General features: G+C 34.8%; 1 protein-coding gene across 3 annotated transcripts in view; it reads right to left on the bottom strand.

The window, feature by feature from the left end:
- The window catches only part of LOC114054118 (eyes absent homolog 1), a 161,194-nt gene that overhangs the window by 81,056 nt on the left and 57,142 nt on the right, over window positions 1–22,996 (bottom strand). For all 3 annotated transcript variants that reach the window (XM_027877251.1, XM_027877250.1, XM_027877249.1), the window contains exons 6-7: window positions 22,804–22,886; window positions 22,199–22,385 (exon numbers count right to left, since the gene is read on the bottom strand). In XM_027877251.1, the coding sequence (XP_027733052.1) occupies window positions 22,199–22,385; window positions 22,804–22,886 (270 nt within the window). The remainder of the gene's footprint in view (window positions 1–22,198; window positions 22,386–22,803; window positions 22,887–22,996) is intronic.

Below are 22,996 nucleotides of genomic sequence, written 5' to 3' on the forward strand. Positions count from 1 at the left end.
TTTCTTTCTTTCTTTCTTTCTTTCTTTCTTTCTTTCTTTCTTTCTTTCTGCTAGGCAATGAGGTTAAGTGACTTGTCCAGGGTCACATAATTAGTAAGCGTTAAGTGTCTGAGGCCAGATTTGAACTTAGGTCCTCTTGACTTCAAGGCCATTTGACCAGTAATTTCTTAAGTGTGGTGCATGTTACCCATGGAATGATCAAGATGGTCCTTCGAGATGTGAAACTTTTTCTATTTATTTTTATCTTAGAAGATAAAGAAACTATTACCTAATAATATTTAATATACACATTGTTAATAGTGATAATTTCATTCAATGGTCACATGTAATGTATGGCATATTAGTATGTAAGGCCTCTTAAGAAAACAGTGTGAGTTTCACAACGTGGAAGGGTTCAAAATGCCACCCTCATTTGCTTGTTCACTTGTGACATACTTCAATTTATGTGTCCTGGATTAAATGATTATGTGCATTATATTACCTAATTTTATTTAAACCAGGGGATCTTAACCTTAAGATTCACAAGAGGTCTGTAAAGAGATTCCAGGGGGTCCATGAAATTGGATGGCAAAAATTATGACTTTATTTTCACTAACTTCTAACTGAAATTTAGCATTACTTTCCATTTTTAAAAAACATTGTTCTGAGAAGCAGTCTATAGGCTTTGCCAGAGTGACTGAGGGATCTACAGCACACAAAAAGGCTAAGAACCGCTTACAAATTGCCCTCAGAAATTGTACAAGTAGTTTATAAAGAGTTCTGCAAAGAAAATATGGATTGAAGATAACACTAATAATTTAGGCACAAGTAAATAAGAAAATGATAGTCTAACTCCTCTATTCCTATAGAACCCCTTATCATCCACATCCTGAGGAAAATGCAATGATGACTTAATTGGATCTGACAAGAACTTGGCTAAAAATAATGAAATGACCAAGAGTATTTAAAATATAGATTCACACTCTCTGTCATGAAAAATGAACTTCATACTAAGTATATACTGTGTCTTGAGATAACAGCTAATGAGAGTATGACATCATTATGATTAACAAGACTTTAAAAATTAAGCTTTTGTTGCTGAAAACAATATGTGTCACTTATAAAAACTCTCACATCTACATACTTCACCTTGGAAATAGAGTTTTCTGACCCATTTTAAATTCTTCCAAACAAAGAATTTCAGTGGGTTTTGAATACATTACTGTTAGTTTGTAAGAACAACTGACGTATATAAAGAAGATGAAAATTCACTAGCTAATTTTCCATAAAAAATTTTTTAATATGATTTCTAGATGCAATTGAAAGATTAATGTCATAGAAAGGTAAACAGGACTGAATGCTCAATTTTATTTTCTGAGAGGGGAGTATGATAAAAAAAATTAGAGGATCATTGCTCTGGACAATATGGAGTCATTAAATACTTTTGAACATGGTGGTGATATGGTCAGACCTATTCAATGAGATGATGATAATTTCATACATTTATGTTGACCAAGACTGGGCAAGTTACCATAGGCAGGTAAAATGCACAGAATACGTAGTAAGAAATATCCATAACACTTATGCGTCTACTAGCTGCTTAACAGATATCTCTTGATTTATTACAGTAAATGATCAATTATCCATAAGTAAATAATGCACTAGGTGTGTTATTTGTGGTAATTTAGTTGAATCCCACGTTGGTTTACTCTAACAAGTTCATGGCTGGGATCTTCCATCAGTCACTTGTGGCTCAGTGAATGTACATCCATTTTTCTATAGCCTGAGCAAAACACAATTAGACTGAGATATGTACTTTTGGGGAAAATCATAAAATGCATTCCAAAGATAAATAGATTTGATTTTTGGTTTATATGCTGTTTTGAATTTTCTCAAGTTAAGTATAGATATACCTTCTATTACCATGGATAATGAAATGTTGATTATATGTACTTGCCTGTTACCTATTTTAGACTGTAAATTCCTACAGGGTGGGACTATGTTTATTTCTCTTTGTATAGCACCATACCCATCTGGGAATTCAAATTCTTTTTGATGACAACTCAAAATTAGAAAAACATGTAAAAATGGAGACAGGAGACAAGTGACTAAACACTATTAAACATAATATTTAAACACAATTTAAACGTAAGTCTTGGTCATTATTTGGATATAAACTGTCTAAAGAAATTTGTTTGCACAGCAAAGGTCCCTGGATCAGATGAGCAGAAATCTACTAACGATGTCTTAAAATTCATCTACCCCTACTCTAAAGAAAATGAGGCCCATCTCTTATTTGAAATTAGTCTCTCCTTCCAGGCTCTTCATAGAACTCTTCCTATCTCTATACAAGCCATCTCCTACCACTTTGGATGATTTCCTCACCCTCATCTATCTTATAGCATTGACCTAGGATTGTCTTTTACCACTTTCTATTTTGTGCCGTACTTAATTGCACATGTATCTTATTTCTCCTACTAGTTTGTAATCTCCTGCTCCTGACTCTTTCTAGGTCACACAGCAAATAGTAGGAGACCCAGGACTAGAACAGAGATCAGATTATTCTTATTCTGGTTCCTTTTCCACTACACCATACTGCCTCAAGTAACTTTATTATGGCTTGGCCAAAAATTAAAATGTTATACTCCAAACTGAATTTTCAATACTTTGTAAGATTTGTTTTAATTATAACTATTGTTGATGAGTCTGTCTCATATCTAAACATCCAAGATACTAGGTTTACTGGCATTGGCCAAGATGAACTTGAATGTTTTAAGAGTTTAGCTTAGTTTTGACTTAGCATAGTCTCTAGTCGGAATGACATGATAACATATTACTAACAGAATTTCATTCTACTGAATATCTACCAAGCACCCAACAGGAAGCATTATCAAGATTTTAGAGTCATGTTCCCTAAATAAATATCTGCAGTTTAAGCAGGGATGTATAGTAGATGGCTTCTTTGCAGTCCTACCTAAAGGCAGAGTATTGAACTAGAAAAATTCTAGATCACAGTATGGAGAATGTAAATACCTCGAAAGCAAGAGAAATTCTAAGTTTATATTTTTAAAGCACAGAGAATGGCAAATACATAGTACAGGTATTTACCTCACATATGCAAAGCACAGGACATAGAAAAAATTAAATATTTCAAGAATATCATGTCATTTAGATGAGGGGGCACAATTTTATATAATTGCTTTGGGGACAAAATGAGTTGCATTACTGTATGCATCAAACCGTCTACCCAGAGCTAGAAGATGGAAAATGGGTTTTAAAAGCAGTATGTCTCCCTCTTGAATGCTCAGGACAGGCAAGAATTGGGAGACACTAAAAAAATCCTGGAGATGGAGAAGTACAAATGTAGGGTGGATTACAAATTTTTCTTCTGTTGATATTGGCACTCAACACAACCATCCTGAGTAGTTTTCAGAGTTCCAAAGTACGATAGAGTGGATACATGCTGGCATTAGGCCTAACATAACTGAAGTAAATTGAGAAGCAGCCTGGGCCTATGACCTTGTGGCTGAGAAGGATTGCTTGTTTACTGGACTCTTTGTATTTGAATCTGGAGGAAGCAAACACATTCAAATTATATGCAGACAGCAAATGATGTTGATGACAGTGGACAATGGGTTAGGCTGCATTTCTGAGAGAAGAGGGCAGCCTGAAATGTTCTGCCACTGTAGATGCGATCTCCCCAACTGCTCCATGTGGAGAAAATTAGGCAAAGCAGAGGAAAAGGAAGATGGAGAAGAGGGTCCCAACTTCATTTAAATGCAAATTTATCCAGGCTAACAAAAATTGATTTATCAAGTGAGACTTGACAGGCTTTAGAAAAATAAAAGATTATTTTAGAAAAATAATTTTATGGAAGTTATGGGCAATATAGCATTTTTATGAGCAATACTCCCTTTCCTACACTGTAGGCTCTTTAAGGGAAGGAACCACATTTCATTTGTTTAGATATCTCTCCTAGCACCTAGTACTATACATTGTATACAGTTCTTACAAAATATTTGTTGAATGAGTGTTGAATGAACGCTTGAAGTTTAAACCTCAACTATAAGCAGCCTCACATAGCTAGAACTAAAAATGCATTCCATAAAGAGACAAATATATTACTCTAATCACTACAATAATACTTCCCAAAATAAAGGAGATCAGTACAATTGAGATATAGGTAGCACAGTGAATAGAGTTCTGGGCCTAGAATCATAAAGACTCATCTTCTTGAGTTCAAATCTGGCCTCAGATATTTACTAGCTGTGTGACCTTGGGCAAGTCACTTAACCCTGTTTGCCTTAGTTTCCTCATCTGTAACATGAGCTGGAGAAGAAAATGGCAAACCACTCCAGTATCGTTGCCAAGAAAGCCTCAAACAGAGTTACAAAGGGTAATATATGACTGAAATGACTCAACAACAACAACTGGGGGAGGGAGGGCAGTGGAAATAAGAACAAGACTTGGTTCTCACCCTGCATCTTGGTTTCTAATTCATTGTTTCAAGAATCCATGATTACATTGATGTGACTCTACTAGACATTTTCATGTGTTGCAATGGTTGAAAAAAATATCCATCACCTTGTCATCAACTTTCTAGTGTTCTGCTTCTCTAATTTAACTAGGCTAGTTCTAAGACAACAAATACAGATTTCACAATTGTGCCTTTTCCCTTCTGTGGGATCTGACACAAACAATAGAGGCTATTGGTATAGCTTTTGAAAATCCAAGTAATTGTTATATCACAGCAAGGAATCAAGATGAAATGTCAGTGGAGACATTTTAGCCAAGTAATACAAAAATTTTATTATTTACTAAATTTGGTTCCAAAGAAGAGATATGAGAACACATCACCTTTCCTTCATCATAGAAAGTACTAGGGGAATGGAGCATTCCATAACTTGTAGGATTCAGTGGATTGCTGCTTGGTTTTGTTGATTCCAGAGATCATCCAATCCAATCTGTAACTGAACAAGAATTCCTTTCTACAATATGGCCAACATGGGGTCATTCAACCTTGCTTGAAGACCTGTAGTAAAGGACAACTCACTACCTCCAGACAGGGCCTATTCCACTTCAGGACAACTGAATTATTCTAAGGACATTTTCCCTTATATTGAGCCTAAATTTGCCCCTATACAGCTTCTATCCATTCCTCTTAATTCTGTCTTCTGGGGCCAAGCAGAATATATCATATCCTTTTTCTACATGACAGCCCTTCAAATATTTGGGAAAAAAGTAATACCCTGCTATAGCTTTGTAGTCAAGACAAAACACAAAATGTTCCCATAAACTTTGAGGAAAAAAATTCTCCTCATTTCTTAATTTAATTGTCTTTTTCAGCAACTAGGTCTTAATTTGCAATTCTCTGTCTTGAATTCCTACCTCCATGTCTATTCTAAATTTCAGTTATAGTGTCACATCTATTGATTCATCAAACAGCATTTATTTAAAATGTGTGATGGAACTGTTAGGATTGGAACGGGTACTCTGTCCTACCCTCTATCTACTAACAACTGACATTTATGTAAAGTTTTCAAGTTTTTAAAGTGCTTTACATATAATATCTTTTTTGAGCATCACAACATCCTTGTGCAGTAGGCAGTCAATGTATGGCAGCTGGTGGCATAGCAGATAGAGTGCTGAGCCTGGGGTCAGGATGATTTAAGTTCAAATCTAGCATCAAATACTCACTAGCTGTGTAAGTCACTTAACCTTTGTTTGCTTTGATTTCCTCAGCTGTAAAATAGGGAAAATAATAACATCTATTCTGCAGGGTTGTGAGATTTGAATGAGATGATATTTATAAAGCACTTAGGACAGTGTCCAGCACACAGTGTGCACTATATAAATGCTTGTTCTTTCCTTTCTTCCCCTATTGTCTATATTTTTGCCAATAAGGACACTGAGGGTCAGAAAGGTCAGTGACTTGCCCATTGTCACATAGCCAGAAGTTTTGGAGATGGGATTTGGTTTAAAATGACTTGAGTATAAACCATGGCTCTGTAGGTTACCATTTGGACCATACTGAACAAATAAATGACCTTTTCTAAGATGTGTAAGAGAGAAGAATGCTCTGTTGATTTCACAGGATTATTGAATTACAGAGGCAGTAGTGCAATGGATAGAGCACAAGACGTTGAATCAGGAAGACCAAAGTTTGAATTCTACATCAGATATTCCCTAGCTATGTGACCCTGAGCAGGGCACTTCACCTGTATGTGCCTCAGTTTCTCAGTAAGATGGGATTAATGATAACATCTACCTCACAGAGTTGTTGTAAGGTTTAACTGAATTAAAATATGTAAATAGCTTTGTAAGCTTTGAAATGCTATATAAATGCCAGATATTAAATTGTGAGATTTGCACGTGAAAATACTTTTAAAATAGAAAGTATGATTCAAATATATGGTAATGGCACTGTGTGGTTGGTATTAGTTGGCATTATACTACCCAGTAGATCATATTTTCATAATCACACAATTGACTGAGGGGTATAGATAATACAAAAGCAGTCTGTGGTTTATTTTGTTGTTGATTTTTAAAAATCATTTGATTTTTAAATCAACAAGCAAGCAAAACATAATCTTATAGGATGTCTTCCAAAACGATATCTTTGATTCACATGTGAATATGATGCAATTTTTTTTGAGAGATGCAATCATACACTTACGGTTGTTCAATAATTAACCACTAGTAATAGCTAGCATTTATATAGTGTTTGAAGATCTGCAAAGTGTTTTATGAACACTTTTTTATGAAGTCTCATTTGATCTTCAAAATAACAGTGTAAGGTAGATACTATTATTATATCTTGTCCATAGGAGGAAACTGAGGCTAATAGAGATTAAGTGACTTGACGTTTCAGTGACTATCACCTCCAGAACAAATACAAGTCCTCTGTTATTCAAAGCCCTTATAACCTACCACATTCCCTTTCCAGAATTCTTATACCTTATGACCCCTGCCCTACATACTCTGCGATCCAGTGACACTGGCCTCCTTCAAGTTTTTTGAACAAGACATTCTATCTCTTGACTCCAGACATTTTCACTGGCTATCTCCCATGTCTGGAATGTTCTCTCTCCTCATCTCTGCCACCTGGCTTTGCTGGATTCCTTAAAGCTCTAGCTAAAATTTCACTTTCTATAAGAACTCTTTCCTGATGTCTCTTAATACTATTGCTTCTTGACACTGATTATTTACAATTTATACTGTATGTGACTAGTTTGGGCATAATTGTTTGTATGTCATCTGCCCCATTAGTCTGTGAGCTTCTTCAGAACAGGTGCTTTTACCTTTCTTTGTATTGCCAGTGCTTAGCACAGTGCCTGACACAAAGTAGGTATTTAATAACTGTTTATTGACTGGCTGATTTGTTCAGGGTTACACATCTAGGAAATGAGTAAGACAGAATTTGAACTCAGGTTTTCCCGACTCCAAGCCCCAAACTCATCCACTGTGCCAGTTGGCACAACAATCAATTGATTGGTAATAATAAACAAGACATAAAACAGAAAGATGTATGATCATTGAAGGTGTTCACCACTTTCTTTGAGTATATCAAAACTAAAAAGTGATTTCCCATAGATTACATGGTTCTTCAAATGCTCCTGGTGTGTGGATTACTTCGGTTGGTTGCATCAAACACAGGGACAATACAACATCTTTTCAATCAGATCCTTGGCTACTCAGAAGAGAATGGTCTAGCCACCCACAAAGGAAAAACCAAGTAGATAAAGAAGACTTTTTCCCCCTACAGTGTCAAGAAGTTGGATGAGTAGCCTACTGAGTTAGTCCATCAGTACCTGTACTTTGGACTATCATCTCAGCTGACCAATGAGCAAAACCTAAAATAGGAAGAAAAGCATAGGCCAGGTAACATCTGGGAGACTGCATCATGTTTCCAAAGATCCCAAGACACTGTCTGATACAAAAGCCTATCTTTTAAACACCAGTATTACATATATGAAAAACATAAAATACTACAGTTTCCAAAGAATCAGAATTGCAGGTGACCTAAAATCATTAAATTAAACATAAAAGTAAAAGAACTTCAGAAGTTCCAATAAGGCATGGTAAGTGTAAATGGGCTATGGAATATGTTTGATGATTACTTATGTGAGAGAACTGGCACTAAAAATTGTCTCAAGGACATGTATGACTGGAAAAAGAAGTGAACTCATCATGCAAGGGTGTAACAGTTTAAACACTTTCAAACACAAAGGAGAGCCTCTAGTATATTTGGTACATTCTCTATGGAAGTTTTATGGAATAATACATGCAATAATTGTACAAGATGAGAAGGCATGGATGGATCTATAAAAATTCCAGTAGAGAGTGACATCAATAATGTCGCAAGTCTCTATTAACTAGAACTGATACACATGTACAGTATAATCATAATTCATAGTCATCATGATGAACCAATCCTTGGCACATGGTAAGAGCTTAATAAATGCTTGTTGGTTGATTATTGAACCTGAGGTAATACAAAATTCGAAGATATCATCTGTATCATTAAAGAATGATCAGATTCTGTTCAGCACAGCTTTAGGGTTATGTTGCATTCTACTTGTTTGCAAACTGGCAATTTTATTACCTCAATAGTTCTCATTAACCAGAATATTTGATTGCCCCAAACACTATTTTCTGGTATTCTATGTAATAAACCTGCTGTATTTCTCAACTTATAAGCCACTTATCTCTACTATGAAATCTAGTACTTATATATAGGCTTGCTTTGTTCTCAGATTGCTTTATCTGTTACTTCTTTCCACCCAATCAGATTGGCACTTAACTGAGGAGGGCTGTCTTCTTTTATAGTATCCCCAGCATTCAACACAGTACCATAAAAGGGACTCAGTAAATATATTTGACTTGCATGCCAGCAATCAATCAAGAAGCATTTATTAAGCATTTATTGAGGTTATATTCTTTTAAGAACTGGAGATAGAATACCAACAAAAAAATAAAAAGAAAGAAAAATTGCTATTATCAAGGACCTTATATTTTAATGGAGGAAAAAAGAAGCACACATATCAGTATATATAGAATAAATGTAAAGAGTAAATACATAAAAAATAAATAAATGGTAGCTAGGGAGAAAGTTGCAGTTCTATGGTGTGGTGAATAGGGTGTTGGGCCTGGAGTCAGGAAGATCCGAGTTCAAATCTGCCCTCAGACACTTACTAGCTGTGTGACCCTGGGCAAGTCACTTAACCCTGTTTGCCTCCTTTTCTTCATCTGTAAAATGAGCTGGAGAAGGAAATGGCAAACTACTCTAATATTTTTGCTAAGAAAACCCCAAATGAGTTCATGAAGTGTCAAACATGACTGAAACAACTAAACAACAATAACAACAACAAGGGAGACAGGGGACTAGCAATGGGAGGTAGGGTTCAGGAAATGTTTCATGTTTATGGTTGTGCTTGTTCTACGTGTTGGAAGGAAGAGAGGGATTCTTTGAGGTGAAGATGAGGAAAGGGTACATTTTAGGTATGGAGGGATGGCCAGTGCGAAAACATAAAACCAAGAATGGAGTGTCGTATGAGAGAAACAGAGACAGCAAGTTTTGTTGAATCACAGAGTGCACCAAAAAGAGTAATTAATAACGATGCTAGAAAAATAGGGTCCAAGTTGTAAAAGTCTTTAAAAGCTGAACAGAAGAGTTAGTTTATAGTTTATCCCACTAGCAATAGCAAACCCCTGAAGGTTATTGAACATGAGAGGGTCATGGTCAGATATTACTTGAGGAAAATCCCTTTGGACATCTCTGAGGAGGATGGACTGGATTGGTGAGAGTCTTGAGGCACCTCAAGCACTATGTACTTATTTTGTATGAGGGGGATGACATAGTGAATAGAGTCAGCCTTGAAGTCCTGAAGACCAAGGTATAAATCCTGCCTCTGCCATGTACTGATTGATTGAGCCTAGGCTCAAGTTGCTTAACTTCTTAATGCTCTAGGCCATAGATTCCCAAAGTGGGTTATACTGCCACTTAGGGGGTGCTAGAATGATCTGGGATGGGACAGCAGTAGTAGCCTTGAGTGCAACTGGGGGGCAATGAATAAAAATAAGGAGGCTATGGAAGCATAATAAAAGGAGAAAATTTTGAAAAACCATTTATACATGTTTCATCTTTTGTGTAACGGAGTTAAAGTCATAGTGATTACATTATTTTCCAAATTAAACACACAAAGTGAAAGTTATAACCAATCAGTGGTCAAATCTGCTGACAGGTCTTAACAAGCAAGTGTTGGCAGGCAAGCATGTCTTGCATTGTTGGGAAGTCCAGCATGCATTAGCAAGAATATATGCATGTAATGACTTGTTTATAACATGATACTATATGGTTACATGATGTAATATTATATCATCAAAATTTTCAATGAAAGAAAAATCATAGATTTACAATAAATTATTAAATTTAAGATGTCATTTAAATATATATATACATATATATATATCTGAAATGACACAAATTAAAAAAACATTAAAGGGTTAAAGAAAGTAAATTTCCAGGGGGGCGCTGAGTAATTTTTTTAAAAAGGGGGCAGTCAGCATAAGTTTGGGAACCTCTGCTCTAGACAATGATCTAAGACTGAACAATGAAGAGAAAATGCTAGCCTGTATTGGTGGAGAGAATTTCCTGGGAATTCCCTATATGAGTGAAATAACAGATCTAGTTCCCATTTCCTATATGTCTTACATGTATTCATCTTTGACCATGTTTTATCTGTCTGGTAGAATGTAAGTTCCCTGAGGGCAGTGACTGTTTCACTTTTTACTTGTATCCCCATTGCAGACTACACAATAGAAATTTAATAAATGTTTGCTAATTACAAATATTTGACAGTTACTACTCAATTGCATTAATAGCAAAATCAAACATGGAAGAATCTGTTCTTTCTGATCTTTTAGGCATATAAAATAATGGAAGATATAAAGTAGAACATCAACTTAAGAGAATAATTCAGCAAGAAATTTCAAGTGAAGAATGTTTTCTTTCTACTGAAGACAAAATTAGAAATAAGTAGCCTTCGTTAGATACATGCAAATAAGCAGAGAACAACAGGGGAAAGTTAATTGGGCAGATAGATCATGAGACACTTGCAAGAGTCTGGTTGGAAAGTGCTAAGGCACAGTGCCTGACACATTGCAAATGCTTAATAAATGTGGTTAGTCAATTAACAAAAGGTTTAATAAGTGCTAACTGACTAGATGGGAAAAAGTTCTACAGAACATTCTGTAATCATTAGATCATATGGAGAAATCACATAGAACAAGTAGATAAGGATAGATGATAGATAAGAAAAGGAGAAAAATTGGTCATAGACATCAATATAGATCCTGCCCAGAATGAAGAAAAGGAGATAGCACATATTCGTTGAATTTTTGGATTGAAATATATATTTGCTTTTCTAGAGATACAAAGAATTACAGAAGTAATCTGAAGGATATGATATGTAAGTGGAAGAATAGTGACTGAAATGACAAGGATGTTAAAGTTAGTGGTGTGGTAGAAATTATAGAATAAAATGCTGCTTGAACAAGAATAGCAGGGGACAACTTTTAAGTTCTGTCCCCTGCCCACATTCTCTTGACCAATATCATACACTAGTTTATGGCAAGCTATCCTGGCCAATTATTGGTCAACAAATACTCATTACAATAAATTGAATAGAACTGGTTCCAAAGGAATCAAATTTGAGAATTGCATTTGGTATATCCCGAGACATATTGTACCACAGTACAGAAAGGGTCACCCTTGAGGCCAGGTTCAAATCCCACTTGTGACAGATATAAGCCCTTAGGAGCCTGGGTAAGCCATTTGAATTCTCAGTGCTCTGGTCAACTCTATAAGATCATCAGTAGCACAGAAATTACCACTATGTATTGGTGGAAGGGATCTCATCACCAGAGAGCTTCAGTTCCAAATTAAATCACAGGTTCCATTATCTTTCACCTGAGATATATCTGCCCATATTCCATTCACCACCAGATGCTAAGGCTTCTTCCTTCATAGATTCATTGATAGCATACCCCTTGGCCTATCCCAATAGATAAATTATTTTTAAAATATTGCAATCTTTTGTTTTTAGATCACCTACATTTCCCAAAACATTCCTTTCCTCTTTCCTATGGAGAAAGTTGTACTTTCTTACATTATTTTTTTAAAAAGTGCAGCAAAACCAACCCATTAATGAAGCCTGATTTGTACACTACATTCTACATACCTTTCTGCAAAGAAAGAAGGGAGATAACACACTTATTTAAGCTTTTTTTTTAAGACCAAGCTCAGCCTTTATAATTCCAGAGAATTTAGCGTCTGTTATTTTGTTAATGATGGTATTTGCATTTATGTTGTTATAATAATTGTGTGTATTATCTTCCTGTTTCTGTTTATTTTTATTTGTATCAGTTCATATAAATCTTATGGTTATTTGTATCCATTATATTTATAATCTCATAGAGTGTAGCAATTTCAATATATTTATGTATCACAACTTGTTTAGTCATTCACCAATTGATAGTCATCTACTCTGTTTCTAGTTCTCTGCCACTATCCTATAAATATTTTGGGGTAGATGAGTCCTTTCTTTTTATCACTGAACACTTTGTAGTATATGCCTAGCAATGGGATTTCTTAGGACATTTTTTAGCTATATGCTTTGAATAATCCCCAATTTTTTCCCAGAATAGTTAGTATGTTAGTGTGTCCATCTTTTCACAACTCCTTCAACATTGACAAAAGACGGAAATTCTTAATTATAGGTCTGGTCACTTGATTAAGGTAGACTTATAAATGGACTCTAAGTTACTACCCACTTCGCAGTACATTATGTTCAATATTCAGGAACTAATATTCTTCTCAAACATTACTTCATACTTGCTGATTTCCACCATTTGGAAAAATTTGGGGTTCTTTGAACCCTCCTTTTGGAAAACATCCAACAGAAAAGATGACATCACATGACTATTCACAAAATTTCCATGCTAGTTATGTGAAATTAGGTGAATCACTCTTCTTCTATACACAAGTTTCTTCCTCCTCCAAACAAAGTTGTTGGACTACACACCTCTAAGGTTTTTTTCATTAAAAAATTCTTTGATTTGCCATTCCCCACAACATGAAATTCAAGCTTATCATATCAGATTTAAAGGCATAAAAAGAGTCCACGTTGTATGTAAGTTGTTCCAAAAGTTCATTTGTAAGTTGCTCACCTGGAAATCATAATTCACTTCCCCATAGCATTACAGATTTGGGGAAACATGACAAATTCCTAAACAGGGGTTAACTTCCAAAGCTAGCTCAAACAAGCATATTTCACTTTTAGTTTAACTGATAAATACTGCATGTTTGAAAAAGCAACTTCCTTTAGCAGGTAAGAAGGTAGATAGAAATTCTAAATTGAACTTCTAAGTACTTTAAGGGTTTTTTGTTTGTTTTTGCTAGAGATGTGTTCTTTTTATAAAGAAAAAGCCTGATTTCATTTAAAGAATGATAGCTTTCCTTGGAATGATTCTGATATTTAGCTTCCATGAGCTACAAGTGATGAAAGAGAAAAGTGAGAGGAATGGTATATACATGATTCTTCTGAGAGAGGAAAAATGAATCAATATTGGAAGAGTGACTAAGACAATCAGTTCTCCATTCTGCCCCAGGGCAGGTGGCTACTGTATGGATCTTGGAGAAGAAGACAGTAGGTTTTGTGATGGATGAGAGGAAGGTACAATCAGCTACCTACCTACCTACCTATCTATCTATCTATCTATCTATCTATCTATCTATCTATCTATCTATCTATCTATCTATCTGTTACCTGCAAGTTTTATAATTATAATTCAAGGAGTCGCTAAAATTTATGATTTGCATTTTATCACACCTTATTTCTTAACTGTATTATTCATTTCAACAAGCACAATTCTTTGTCCTGAATTTCCATTGCTATTTCTACATGAAGCTTCACTCACAGTTCTATATGGTTGATTCAGCAAGAAACATTTTTGTTTAAAACCTCTCTTGTAACTGTGCCAAGACTGTGCTAGCACTACCTTTCATCAATCTATCAATTTTTCTTTACTCTAAATTCATCCTTACACTCATCAATTACAATCTTATGCAAAATAAGCGGGGCAGAGATACGATATGCAGTACAAGACAGAACTGTTAATATTCTTCCATTCTCTTCTGGTATATTCTTAACTTGGAAGTGACAGAGTACAAAAACATCTGAAATTATACTCTAAAACTCTTCTAAATTAATTTGTAGGGGTCCTTTATGGTAGTCAACAAATTATATCTTTTCAGATACTAAAACTAATCAAGCATTAAATAAAATTCTATGTGTTTTGTTGGAAGAGTGAATTTTTATTGCATATTGGAGCCTATGTATGTTTGGATCACTGCAAATAACATAAAAAAGTTGGCTAAATCAGTTAAAAGCAAACTCAAACTGGTTATTTGAGTGTCATGTAGATAAAATGATGATTTAAGTGTGAGTTTTCACTCTCCTTGTTGCCTCAAATTGACAGATAGCAGATCCTTTTTAAAAGTTAAATTTCTTTGTCAATGGAAAATAAAGGATAAACTTCATTTTACTGACTTCTGAAAATTTCACTGACAAGGCTACATTTCCATTGGAAAAATAAAACAAATGCCTTAAAAACCCCACTCCAACAACAACAACAAAATAAACATCTGTTTTGTTTTCTCACATCTTACCAGCTCAGTTATTTTAGCTACAAATATTTATTTTGCTGACAAATGTTTCCAAAATGTTTGTTTCATTTTTTTTTACAGTGAAATGGTTTGTTTTTGAGCTTAACGAATTGCAGTTTTGCAAATGTTTCCATGGACTGACTGCTGTTCACAGGCCCATCTGTAAAAATGTACAAATATGAACTAAACATTTTTAAAAATTTTCACTCAGCAAAAAACAAGTCAGCATGCATACTTTTGGAAATGTTTGGACTTTTGCCACAGTTAACATTCGGTAGTATAGACATGGCCTCAGTTTCTAGCATATACCATTCTATTAGTAAAGACAGCTACCTAGTTTTTAACCCTCTCTTACGGAATTCCTTCAAGAGTCTGGTGTTCTCATGGAACTCTGCACAAGAATGTTTCAGTGTTGTTGTGAGACTCTGCTCTACTTTCTAATGCCTTGGCAGGGATCAAAGAAGTAAAAGGAGCAAATGGTTTCCCATGCATATTGAATTCCCTCTTATGCTGATTTTCCCTCTCATTTGAAATTCAATATTAGCAAGATTTTACCATACACCACCTTAACCAGTTAAGCATATATAGGCAATAATTGTGTTCAGCTCACGTCTATTTCATTATCACATTTTTGCATTGAATGCTTCTTAACTTTTTTCTAAATGATTATGTTGTTTCTTGGTCAACTTGTAATCAATATGTACTTTACTCAAATTTTTTTTTGACATTCATTATGAAAGAAAAATGAATGACTGTTGCTTTCTTATGACATTTCAAAAATGACACTAAAATGTAAGAATGGGGCAAGATACTTTCATGCAATTCAAAGATTAATTACCTGTCATTTAATTTTTATAGCATGAAAATAAAAAAAATTATTTTGTTTATTTAAAAACTACCATATGTGTCATAGACATATCAAGCTAAAGCAAACTAGAATACTCTAATAGTTTTTAGGTTAAGATATTTTTTAACTCCTATAGGTGTAATGATATCAAAATAACAACAAATCATAAAAGTAAGCATGGTTGCAGTTATGTAACATTAATTCATGTATGGCATAGAATTTTGCAAGACAATGAACAAATCTGTATACAACAAAATCTGGTCCTTTAACTTTTAAACATTTGTTGTTGTTCAGTCATTTTTCAGTCATGTCCAACTCTTTGTGACCCCTTTTGGGGTTTTCTTGGCAAAGATAATGGAGAGGTTTGCCATTTCCTTCTCCAACTTATTTTACAGATGAGGAAACTGAGGCAATCAGGATTAAGTGATTTGCCCAGGTGAGGCAGCTAGGTGGCACAGTGGATAGAGCACCAGCCCTGGATTCAGGAGGACCTGAGTTTATATCCGGCCTCAGACACATAACACTTACTAGCTGTGTGACCCTGGGCAAGTCACTTAACCCCCATTGCTAGCCAAAAAAAAAAAAGGGGATTTGCCCAGGGTCAAACAGCTAGTACATGTCTGAGGCCAGATTTGAATTCAGGTCTTCCTGATTCCAGGCCTTGCACTCTATCCACTGCAATACCTAGATGCCCAGATTAAACACATTATTGAGCTATAAAAGAAAGTTGGAACTTTAAAATTTAAGTTGACAGTATAAATTACTTTCTATACAAAACACATTTGACATGGATAAACATGGGGGAAAAGACATAGAAGACTTTTCTGGAAAAAAAAAGAATTAAAAGAACCCAATATTCTTTTTATGTCTATGATGTTTTTACCTAAATGGTTAAAATATTTTGATTCACTAAAAAGTATTAGGTTACTTTGGTAATGATATGCCTTAAGCTTTAAGGGTTCAGTGCAAGGTAACAACATGCTGTTTATACTTTAGTGGTTAAGGAATGATATTCTAATGTACTGGTTCAAATCTCATCACAAAAGGAAAACATCTTAAAATCTATTTTTCTTATTTTTTCGTGTTTTGAAGTGATAAAAGAATACCACTTCTCTTGTAAAAAAAAGAATTAAGCGTTTCAGGAGGATATTTGAAATGAGGGAAATACTTGCATTAAAAATTTAAGAGGGGGTAATTCTTTTAAGTTGGTGCTCTCTTATATATGTCATTTGATGGAGGTGGGAGGATGAAGTGCTAAGGAATTTGAAAGAAGGGAATGGAAGAGAAGGGAGGGAGCAGAAAGGTTGGAAGGAGAGGGAAAAAGAATATGCTTTTTGAATATTTCCCTAGCTTCAATACTCCAAAGAATATTGCCTTCAGATAATTGCAAAAGTATTTTAAATGACTCAAAGCTTCTCTCTGAAACAAATGTCCATCTTTTCAATACCAACATTCTTTCAATAGAGAGGCAGAGTGTTGTAGTAGATAGAAGGTTGGCCTCAGGGTCTCTCTATTTTAGTCCTGTTGCTGGTTGTGTGACCCTGGGCAAGTCATTTAACTTCTCTGTGTCTACCAGCCAAGTGTCTATGAATAGTAGTTGCAGAACAGATACTGATTTCCACTGGTACTAGGAGTTTGATCCCTTGGAATTCCATATATCAATGAAATCACAAGCCCATCAAAAGAAAATCTTTCAATGATAGTTTATGGTTGTGACAAGCATTGCACTACAGTCTGAGAAGGCTGAAATTCATAGCATTCCAGATTTAAAGCTGGAAGGGACCTTAAAAACCATCTAGTCCTTGGGGCAGTTAGGTGGCCCAGTGGATAGAGCACCAGCTCTGAAGTCAGGAGGACCTGAGTTCAAATCCAACCTCAGACACATAACACTTACTAGCTGTGTGACTCTGGGCAAGTCACTTAACCCCAATTGCCTCACAAAAAAAAAAGGAGAAGAAGAAAAAAATCTATTTCAACCCATTAACCTTTAGGGTGATTAAATGATATGCTGTAGATCTGACCCCATATCTTCTGACTGAGGAGCCAGTGGTCTTCCCAATGTTCCCTGTTGTCTTCCTTGGCTATGTAACGTAATTTCCATTTTGTGCTCTTTCTTTTCACCATACTTAAAAGCATCAAATCTTTTCTTTAATTATACTTAATAAGAAGACCATGGTAGCTAATGACTGCCATTTCATTTCTCTAGATCTCAGTTTCTCCACTTGGAAAACGAATGAATTAGACCACATTATCAATGAAATATCTTTTCAACTCTGCAATGTTATGTAATTAACGATAATAATCACACACCACCAAATTACATTTTTCAAGTGGCTTAGGACTGAGTCTTAAAATGAAAGATCTAAAAAGTAGCAGCAGAATACCTTTTTAAAAAATAGGTTTAAAAAACTAATTAGTTTACAAAATGAGGCTTCAGCCATACACTCAATTCACTGGATTAATTTGGAACTGGGGGAAAATCCTTTTAAAGACCTCACGGGGTTTCTTTTGGTGGTGGTTGTTTAATATCAGATAAGAATCAGATAAGGAACTAAACAAAGAAGTGGCTTTGTATAAAGTCCTTTTAAATGAGAGGATTCACTAAAATTCTGGTGGAAGGTTAAGACTGGCTATGGTTTCCTATGTGTTTCTAAGTGATGTGATTTTTTTTGTTATGATATTTAATACGTCACTGAAAAAAATTAAATAAATTATCATAAGAACACTGTATTCTTGAAAGAGACAAGTGATGTATTTTGGTCTAGACCTTTATATTCTACTTATGTTACTCTTAATGGATTACATATGCACATCCAAAGAAGAACACAGATTTCAGCATTTAACTATGAGCACATTCTTCCTAAGAGCCATACATAGAATGAATGAGGTACTACTGCTACTGCTACTACTACTACTACTACTACTACTACTACTATACACAAACACACCCACACATGTACACACACATACATATGTACATGCATGCATACACACACACACATATATTAAAACATAAATGAAAATTTCATAGAGGTAACAGATTTTTAAAACTATATTTCTATAAACTGTTGTTGGAAAAAATCATCAAGATATCCTTGCAAGTTCATTAGTCTTTAAAAGATGTTGGTAAAATAGGTAAAGGTCAAAATCTTCATTAAGAGTCAGTTAGAAACATAATAAGCAGAAAGAATAAGTTAATTGCCCTAAGATTTAGGATGAAAATATAACTAGAATCCAGGTTCCCAGGACTGAGCAGCACTCTAAATCCAAATACCTCTTGAGACTCAAAGAAAGATCTAAAATAATTCAAAAAAGCTAAATTATTATCTCAGTACTATTGCCTGGGAAAATAATTTCCCAGATCTTTATGGAAAAACTTCTCATGGATAACAAAAACAGAAGCACACTGCTCTCTTAGAATCAGTGATAAAACATTAATTTCATTTCTACTAAAATTTAGTCAGCACCTGTTTTATACAGAAAACTATACAAGGTTCTCTGGCAGATGAGGTTTAAACAAAACATTGCTCCTACCATCATACAGCTTACATATTTAATAGATCATTTCCCAGAATCTTAGTTAAATGAGCCCCTAAAGTATGTCTCCCAAAAGATCAGTAAACACTTCTTTCATCAAGTGCATCTGGTCTTTAATTTTATGTATAACTAGGAATAGACAACTCAATTGTTGCCAAATTAATTGGGATCTCTTTCTTTAAAAAAACAACACCAACATAAAATAAGCCTCAACCAAATTTTCCTTTAACTTTGAAAATAATCTGTTTTTCAATTTGTAAGCTCACTGAAATCCCTAGGACTATCTACGAATAGAAAAGCTTGTATAAAGAGAAAAAGGTCTCTAAATATTTCCTTCTTGACCAGAAAGACACTGTGTTTCTGTGTGTGCATGTGTGTGTGCGTCTATGTGTATAGAAGTTCTGAGAGGATGAAATCTATCCGACAATATCTGGTACATATTAAAATAAACATCAGGTTAGTTTATTTGTAAATAAAACTTGTATTGAGGCTGATTTAGAAGATAAAACAAGGTCTTAAAAAATCTAGATGATGTTCTTGACATTATGGGTACGGACATGATGTTACTTCCACAAGACAGAAGACCACTGCATTTTGAGTTGTCTATGAGTAGTGATGATGACTTTGTGCTGAGGATCATACTGTGTCACTTCATTTCCACTATAATAATAGTAGTTATAAAAAAAAATTGGCCAGAGTTAAGAGTACCATCCCACAGAAGAACAGAACCTCATTGAATTTTTCAACATCATCCTTCAACCAACTCTCCTTGACAAAATGATAAAATGATAGCAATTTGTTTTGCATTATTCTCACACCCTCTTCCTTCTGTGCCATCCAAATGAAGGGAAGTCATTACTTTCATGTTGCTTTTATCACTTTATGGTTTCACATGCTTTTAACAGTAATCTCTAATCCAATGAATGGATTCCACTCATTCCACCAAGTCCTTCTCGATTCCCACAAAATTTTCAGAAATCAGGTAAGCAGTTCAAAAATACCTGAATGATCCAGCTATTGCAAAGGCTGTGGGACAAAGTTACAGTCTTTCTCTTGGACATCCACATCAAATCTAGTGAGTAAGGAGAATGGTAAAATCAAGATAGAAGGGGTCCTAAATCTTAAAACTGCCCCTAAGGGCAGCTCAGTGGCACAGTGGATAGAACAGTGGCCCAGGATTCAGGAGGACCTGAGTTTAAATCCGGCCTCAGACACATAACACTTACTAGCTGTGTGACCCTGGGCAAGTCATTTAACCCATTGCCTAGACCAAAAAAAGAAAAGAAAAGAAAACTGACCCCCTAACTTTTTATACATTTGTGTGTGATGTGTGTAAATATATATGCTAACATGCACCTTTCAAGCTTAAAATGTGGTTTATGAATGAGAATGTTATATGCTTTGATTGTGTACAAAGGCAACAGCATTTATTGAGTGCACACTTCTGTGTGAAGATCACTATAGTAGCCTAATACTCTGTAAGGAAATATAAACAAAATCCTATAAAAGACCAGTAGGTAAGAAACTCTACACTTGAAGGATATAACAAGTATATGGAGCTGTTAAAGCCAGGTTGGGGACATTTAGAAAGCACCCCCCCTTTTTTAAAAAAAAACAAAACAAAGTGTTTTTCCAGAAACATTCAATTATACGACTTCAATATGTGAGAGACAAAGATTGGACCTGGAATTTCACTAGTATAGAGAATTTCTAGGTAAGGAGATTCTCTCTACCAGTGATAGACAGCACCTTCTCTGCACCTCATAACCTTAGAAAGGTATCTAGAACACTGAGTCATTAAGTCACTTACCAAGACTCACTGCATCACTTTGCATTAGAGGTAGAACTTGAACTCAAGGTCTTCCTGGCTTCCATAACAATGTTTTATCCACTAAACCACACTGCCTCTCAGTTTAGCAGAGATCAGAGTGTTGCTTCTGTTTTAAGAACAAATTTCCAATTTGTTCTTAAAACATTGGAAACTTCTAAAGTTTGTAATGATAACATAACTAAACTACAGGGGATCCATCATTTGATTTTTAGCCATGCAGATATCACATCATGCGCCATGGTAATATGTATGGAAGTTGTCTCTTTTTTCTTATTTTAAGGACCATTCACTCTTACTGGGCAAGAATTTTCATAAAAAAAAGTGAAAAACAATAGATATTCTTGTGCCTTTAAAGTTGGTGTTCTATTTTCTAACATAGGAAAAAGCATTCTACTGGGCAACATTACTACAACAGTGACTTAGCCTGTTGTACAATGAACATATTTGATTGATTGCAATACTAGCAGTAAATCACAGACTTGGAACTGGAAGGGACCTCGGAGGTCACTAAATCTGGTGGAATGGAAAGAACATGAGGTTAAGAGTTAGAGGCAGTGGGTTCAAATCCTGGGTCTGTTATTTATTATTGATGTGACCTTTGGACTTATTTTCTTCATCTATAAAATGAAAAAGGTTGGATTGGATTATCTCTAAGATCCTTTCCAGCTACAAATATATGATGCTTTAGGCCAAGTTCTATTGAAATAATGAGTCCCATCTACAATATGGACTCTAAAACTGAACTTTTCTATGGCAGATGCCCTCGAAATTTTTTACTTATCCGGAAACAAAGGACAATTGCAGAATACTAACACACATATAGAATATAATATATAGAAGTCTAAATGTTATGTACAGAATGTTTATATATAGAATTGTATATGTTGTATACACTAAAAATTCTATGCATTATATGTAGGATGCAATGTATAGAATTCTATCTATGCGTGTTACTAATATGTTTTCCTATTCCTAAGCAATGCTATTATGCTATTTCATATCATCTCTAGTCATGGGTATTATATCTTTTAAAAAATTCACAATTATTGATAATAACAAAACAATATGATAATCATTACAAATGGGTATTTCCTATATTTTAAACTTTAACATCTTTGAATAAAAAAATAGAAGAACGAAATCTATTAAACAGTACAACACAACTTCTTGTTAACCAACTCTAGTCCTATGTCTTGCCAAAACTGCATTAACCATTGAAATACATGTGAACCAGCAAAAATATGGCCTGTAGGACTAATAAAATTCCTCTAATTACCTGCAGTGGGATCTGTAACTGCTTGACTGGTGATGCCAGATGGTGGATCTTGAAGCTGGTATGTTGCATTTGTAGAAGGCGTTGTTGGACTGGTGTTGGTGCTTGTCATGTAATGGGATGGGTACGGTGAGCTATTATAATACTGTGCATACTGACCCTGGCCAAAACTTGTATAAGATGCATATTCCTACCAAACCAAAAAACAACATGAAAGGATTCTGTCAAAATATTGCATTAAGCCTTCCAAATCGTAACAGCAAACACATGTTTATATTGCAGTGTTTTCTCTGTACTTCACACAGTAGGGCAAACAAAATAAACACAGGCTGATCTGTTTATACTTGCAAACATAAATCTTATGTGAGACTGGGAATGTTTTTTTGACACTTTTCCATCCAACAAGATGCAAATTACTAGCAAAAATTAAACCAGTCACTAAAAAAGTACACAATTTCATTAATAAATATTTTAAAGAAAAAAAAATACAAATTTAAAGAAATGGGGGGGAATATAAAATCAGAGAGTTCACTTTAGAAAAAAGAGGAACCTCGGTTACGTATTTCATATATTCCAAAATCTTTTTCATTTTTACTTTACAAATTTACCTGCTGTGAGCTATTAAATCCAGAAGAATTTGTGAGTGAATTATTTCCTGTGTATAGTCCTGATGATGTTGTAAAACTGCTACCTGGAACAAAACATTAAAGAAATCATGGTTACTAAAATTTTCTGGAAAGTATTTGCTCTATGAGGGCTATTTTGCGATGTAGTTGCATATGGTATGATACACTAACGATT

The sequence above is a fragment of the Vombatus ursinus genome, unplaced genomic scaffold (assembly GCF_900497805.2).
Source record: "Vombatus ursinus unplaced genomic scaffold, bare-nosed wombat genome assembly UNPS02014812.1, whole genome shotgun sequence".
Taxonomy (NCBI): Eukaryota; Metazoa; Chordata; class Mammalia; order Diprotodontia; family Vombatidae; genus Vombatus; species Vombatus ursinus.